Source organism: Hevea brasiliensis, chromosome 16 (genome assembly GCF_030052815.1).
Source record: "Hevea brasiliensis isolate MT/VB/25A 57/8 chromosome 16, ASM3005281v1, whole genome shotgun sequence".
Taxonomy (NCBI): Eukaryota; Viridiplantae; Streptophyta; class Magnoliopsida; order Malpighiales; family Euphorbiaceae; genus Hevea; species Hevea brasiliensis.
The window spans coordinates 48027316-48033896 of NC_079508.1; the positions used below are offsets into that span (position 1 = coordinate 48027316).

Sequence of the window (6581 nt, forward strand, 5' to 3'; positions counted from 1 at the left end):
GATGAAAATGGAATTTGAGGCAACCCGTGTAGTCTAGTGCTCTCGAGTCTTTTATGGGCTCGAGTTGGAGTTGTGTAGCTTATGTATCTTTTAATAGGTGAAAGGCCTATTTAGACCCTTAAAGTTATATTAAATAGTCACATAACTCTTAAAGTGTTTTGAGATCCAAATAAGCCCTTAAAGTTTTAAAAAAGATCACATTAGTCCTTCAAATATTAAAAATAAATCAAATAAGCATTTTTACTATTTTAAGGACAAATATGTCCTTTAACTTTTAAAAACATATTTAAAAAAAGATTGAATTATAATTTATTTTTAATATAAATCCAAACAAGGTTATGCACGAAGATCTTATAATCCACGGGGTCTTCATCAGCAATCTTACATATCTAATTTGCAACATTCTGGTAAGTATTTGCTACATTCTGAACAAAATTGCTAATGAGATCCTGTGCACGAAAAGATTTTCGTACACAGCTTTGATTGAATTTATATTAGAGGTAAATTATAGTTAATTTTTTTATCTATTTTTAAAAATTAAAGGACTTATTTATCTATAAAATAGTAAAAAGATTTATTTGATCTATTTTTATATTTGAATGATTTATTTGATCCTTTTTAGAACTTAAAGAACTTATTTAGATCTTAAAATACTTTAAGAACTTCTATAACTATTAACCTATATTTTAAGAATCAAAATAGGCCTTTTGCCATCTTTAATGTGTTTAGCCTTGTATCACTTATTTCTTCAATGAAATACAATCTGTTAAAAAAAAATAAATAAAGGAAATAAAAAGAAGCGGGTTTTATAAGGCTAGGGTTATTTTTTTCTATTATTTGTTTTTATTAAAAGTAACTAATTTTAATATTTAAAAATGTAAAAGATCAGTATTTATCATGTAATTTTTCCTTGATTTTGAGCTTTAATCCTCAAGTACCCCGTGCTATCCAGGAACCGTCCTCTGAAGTGCTCGTTCCAGGAACACTTGCATTGTTTCGTAGTCAATTTAGGACCCAAATTGAAGGGGATGGGAGGGAATGCTATTTCCACTCGCATTTAATGCGCGTCAACACAAACATTAATTTCCTTTCACAAATTTTAGTGTTTAAACTTCACACGCTTTCGACAAAAACAAAAATTCACACGCTTTGACTGGACGTGAGGCGCCAAAATCATCTCTCCTCCAATCGGCAAGCCAACTGGTACCATCTTCGCCGCTAGGGACTTGGCCACACCTCTTCCACACACATATCTTCTGATTCTGATAGCACGCCCGCGTACCCAAAACCCACCAACAAGAAATCTATAGCTACAGGGACTTGAGAAAGAAAGAGGAAGATGTCAGTGGCCTCCTCAATACCTTGCATAAGAATCCCAAACCCATCATCATCATCATCATCATGCTCCTCTCCTCCATCTTCCTCTTCATCAACAACTTCCACCTCCTATTGTTTTAGATTTTCCACACTAACAAAGCCTTGTTCTTTGACCATCAGGAGCTCTCAAGCTGAAGGGCCCGTGAGGAGACCTGTTGCCCCTCCTCTTAGAGAACCCTCTCCACCAACTCCCTCACCTGCCTTGAAGCCTATGCCTCCCTCTTCACCATCTTCTCCTGTGGTTCCACCACCCAAGCCGGCTGCTCAGGTGGCTGTGGGAGACAAGAATGTGACCACTTTAGAGTTTCAGAGGCAAAAGGCTAAGGAGCTTCAGGATTTCTTTAAGCAAAAGAAGCTTGAGGAGAAAGATCAGGGCCCTTTCTTTGGGTTCCTTGGCAAGAATGAGATTACTAATGGAAGGTAATACCTCATAAACACTCAGCAAAAATTGGAGAGTTTTTAAAATTAGGAATATTTATATGTGGATTAATTAGTTGGATTTTGCTAAGCTAAGCTTGATTGTGGATTTTATAGCAGGTTAGGTATCTTTGCTCTCATTTAATTGTTGAATTTGAATGGCTTCTCATTTTATTTGGTGTGATTCACAAAATTGTAGGAAAGAAAATAATTTATGTTTTGCCAATAGACATGAGCTCTGCCATAACATGGAACAGCACACCAGGAAATATCTCAACAATGGACAAAGCTTTATGCTTGAATGCACAGCGATAGATTCAATAGTACAAATTTAAACCAGCATTAACATGTTCTTCTAATAGCTGATTAATCTATGACTTCACTGTCCTGGCATGATTTTTTTTTAATTGTTCAAGTTGCATTGCCTTTCTGCATTGTAACTTTCATCAGTGATGGATCTCCTACATAGCTTAAATCCATTGTTGGGGTCGATGATTAGAAGTATTCAGATTCATTTTCGTTGTGCCTTTGAAAAGCTAAGATGGATTCTAGGAACATCAAACATAAAATGTCTGCTTCCTGTAACCCGCCAATTTTCTCCTCATCTTCTATGAAGTTTATACAAATCGGTAGCGAGTAGTCAGTTACTGACAAAAATAAACTCATCTCTTGAAAGAAAAGAAAATGCACCTCTGCACATACATTTGCTTCTTGAAATATGAGAATTGAATGTTTCTACGTTGGACTGTATAGATAAGATCCTAACATGAAATAAACCAGAGGATTTCTACAATATGAAAATTTTTAATGGTCAATCGCCTGGCATACTAAACTCATATGGCATTGTTCCTCTCTTAGCTACCTGGGAATGGCTTTGTGAAATTGTACATTTTTAGATTAAAAAATGCTTAGTGTATTGAGTCTGTGTATGAATAGTGTCGTAGTTACATTTTTGACTTTATGATTCCTGTTTTTGTGGTTGAACAGATGGGCAATGTTTGGTTTTGCTGTTGGGATGCTAACCGAGTACGCTACAGGCTCAGACTTTGTTGATCAAGTAAAGATTCTTCTCTCCAATTTCGGGATAATTGATCTAGAATGATTCGATTTGTCATCCTCGGCGGCATGGATAACTTTTGACTTCTGTATTTGCCTTCTTAATCTTCAAAGCCATAAATACATTTTCAGTTTCTGTAATTGCTCTATCATATCCAACATTCTGCAACTCCTATAGTAATTGGTTTCCCACAAGCTTCATTGATGGATTATCACAAACTGAATCATTGATGTTCACTAGATTTGCAAGAATACAAGTATTTCTTTTTGGTTATTGCTTGGAAAGGAAGGTAAAGGTGCTCAGTTTGTCTTTACAGCTATTTTAGCAAACATATCTTACAGTTTAATGGGTGTCATCATGGACAACTTCACCTCGCAAATTTTATTTTATCAAGTTAACTGAGTCTGCAAATAACTTATGGTAAACATCAGAAGGGTTAAGATTTAAGAATCATAAGATCCCAAATGGTAAGGGCATTATTCACTCATTTTTATGTTTCTCAATCTTTTACTGCATCATTCTCTGAACAAGTCAACAACAGCAATAAGAACATCACAAAATGGCCACCTTATTGTCATGTTAGAATGAAAAATCAGCATTTTATACAAAGAACCTTTCAGATTACACATCTAGTCATGAGTAGCAAAACTACAGGCCTAAAACTAGTCGATCACTATCTTATTCATTTGCACATAGCATATGCAAGAGTGACCAGAAACAAGCCACATACTCTATGTATACCCTTCTGCAAATATAACATCCTCACCTCAAGCCTTTCCACGCGAGCTTCAAAATTTGCAATCCGTGCCTCCAACATTGCCATTTGTGTCTCCCACCTTGCAACTACACGTTCCGCTCTATTTCCCACGCGCGCAGAATCCTCAAGTTGTGATGGACATCTTCCCAAGGCTATAGCGACACATTTCTATTCACGGCAAATACTGCAATAATAGATGAAAAGATACTTGGTAGTATTGATTATGGCTGCATCGCTCTTGGGTTCTTAATCGAATCAAAGAATTGTATGGAATTATACTATAATTGAAAAAGAATTGTACTATAATTGAAAAATAACTGTTACCGCAAGAACCAAATTTTATTTAACCGAATTCATATTTACTGTTCTGATTGGATTATAGTTTTTCATCAAAAATCAAATCAGAATGTACTAAATCAAAACTGAATTGAAGAACCGATTTTATATACATATTTTTTAGATATATTTTATTATTTGAATAAAATTAAGAATATTTATATACATTGTAATTTTCTATTTTAAAATGAACATAAGAATATTGTAATTTTAGATATAAAAATCAAGATTTGAAATGAAATTAAAACCAAATTTGAAACTAAAATAAAATAGGAACCATACCAAAATTATTTAAAGCTGAATTAAAACTAAAATTTAATTTTAAATTTGATTTTTAAAAGTCAAAGAACTGAAGGTTTTATTCTGATTTCAATTTTTAGATACTGTAATCGAAACCAAAAAACCCTTGTGTCACGACCCGATCCCATGAGCCGGATCGGCATTAGAACCTTAGCCGGCATAAAACCCCTGAGACCCGTAGTAAGTCTTACTGATCTCAAATCCATAACCAGGGTCCAAAACTGAGGCCCAACATGCAAATAAAACAAAATATTTTTATTCAGGTCAACCATAAAAAACTAAAGTCAGGGGAGCCTCCACCCAATCCTGATACCATCATTTATAAATTTTTATTTATTAACATCAAGAATTTAAATTAACATAATTCCTAATAGGGTTTATACTACTGCTAACACATGCAGAGTTCTAGATTTTAAATTTAGAAATAATAAAATAATTAAATAACTAATGTTAAATCTGTGAGAAAGAAAGCAAGTTACTCTGAAAAAGAATTTATTCTGTATCCTGGAAAAATATGGTGAATAGGAGTGAGCGTTCGACTAAGAGAGTAAATATTTATTTTACATACAATCTCTATAACTATCTAATTCTAATGCATCATTGGAAATGAAATGCATCATCTTCATACAAATTATATTAAGTCACATCAAAGATAATCTGAAGCACTCACGCACCGGTGTCAAATCCATACTCACACATATATATATATGGGGAGCTGATCCCCCTGCCCAACTCTCTTAATCCAAGGCCTGCTAGTGAGATCAATAAGAGTCGGACTTTTGCTTAATAATCCATATGCGGGGGTTAGCGAAATTAACTCAAAGCTGTACTCACCTCGACTTCCTCAAAAAAAGGATAGAGCCCCAAGCGAGACTAGCTCAAGCTGATTTGCCCGTCCTACCCATATCCATATACACACCCACTCACACACACAGCTTTAGATTATCAAAACACAGCAACCAAAGTAATATTATCAAGTATAAATGCAAAGCAGGGCATGCCTAATATTTAACTACATAAATATAAGTGATGCATGAGCATGCTAGAAATATAATAATATTGAAATTGTAAATAAAATAAATATCTACTCACAATATACTAGGGACTATTGTGGCTGCTGGATGGAGAAAAAATAGCTGATCTAGATCACCTAATTAATTATATTATAAATTTATTAGTACTAATTCGAAATAAGACTCTAAAGAGATAACAGACAGCCTAATTCATGCCAGAAATCTAGCAGAGTTTTTCTTATATCTAAGACTTACCCAACCTGTAAAATGGTTCAAATAACACTTATAAACTAAACCCATATCTCATCTTCATTATATGGCCCCCCTTGAGCTCTCCAAACTAGGCAATAATCACAACATCAAACAATTTAATTATAAGACTTTAAAATTAATATTTTTCAAAAACTATCCAAACTAACTTTAAAAATTCTATAAACTTACCCCGCGGTTCTCAACAATATTATAAGGCTATTGCAAAAGAAATCATAATTTTCTAATCACCCACGAATATTTTATGAATTTTATTCTAAACCCAGTATGAGACAAAAATAGAGCAACTTAGAGTTCAAGTTTACCTATGCAAAATCTGACATCAGGAACGCATCTGGAATGTCTGAAAAAGCTATAATTGACTATAATATTAACCATGTTCCGAGACAGGCCACCGGACAGCCGGATCTGGCCATAAATGTAGTCCCGGTGCCGGTGAGCTACCATTGATCCGATCTCACCTAAATTATATCTCAAAATTGTTAATAATTATTATAAAATTATTTTTGATTTTTGGGAATTGAAAAAGTTCGAAAATCTCACCAAATGATTTAGATCGTTTGATGATCGTTTTTTTCCAACGGCGTCCTATCGGAGCGGAGCCAATCCCATCTCAAAGATTTTGTTGCCCTGAGTCTATCGGTGGTCTCGGATTTCAGATCTAACGGTCGGATCACCGAAAAAGTGGTAGAAAAGCCACTGCCTCTTCTTTCTCTCTCCTCTTTCTCTCTCTTCGAATCTTATCGAAATGTCCATTAAAACCTGCGAGTCTTGGTCAGACAAGGAACCCTGAGCTGCCAGAAGCTTGATGTCGTCGTCCCCTATCCTCCGACCGTCAAACTTGGCAGAAAATAGCCTTGGAAAGTCCTCTTGCTGGGGCACTCTTCTCTCTCTTTCTTTTTTTTGTTCTGGCAGCTAGAGGAGTTTTCACTGGCGTCCATGGCTACTGGAAGGAGGCCGGTCAACGCTGGAGCTGCGAGGGAGGGTCACCAGTCTGGCACTCCTCGCCGGCAGGACGAAAATAGGAGAGAGGGAGAGGGCATCGGGAATAAAT

General features: G+C 35.2%; 1 protein-coding gene across 1 annotated transcript; it reads left to right on the top strand.

Moving 5' to 3' along the window:
- Nucleotides 1–1173: 1173 nt before the first annotated feature.
- Nucleotides 1174–3124, top strand: LOC110652986 (light-harvesting complex-like protein OHP2, chloroplastic). The gene is made up of 2 exons (XM_021808611.2): nt 1174–1797; nt 2782–3124. Exons 1-2 carry the CDS (start codon nt 1340–1342, stop codon nt 2894–2896), a joined length of 573 nt encoding a protein of 190 aa, XP_021664303.2. The 5' UTR covers nt 1174–1339; the 3' UTR covers nt 2897–3124.
- The last annotated feature ends 3457 nt before the right edge of the window (nt 3125–6581 follow it).

Excerpts from the sequence above, each read along its gene's own strand:
- LOC110652986 (XM_021808611.2), top strand. The coding sequence starts at position 1,340 with ATGTCAGTGGCCTCCTCAATACCTTGCATAAGAATCCCAAACCCATCA. Across the intron at positions 1,798-2,781 it reads AATGAGATTACTAATGGAAG|ATGGGCAATGTTTGGTTTTG; the intron begins GTAATACCTCAT and ends GTGGTTGAACAG.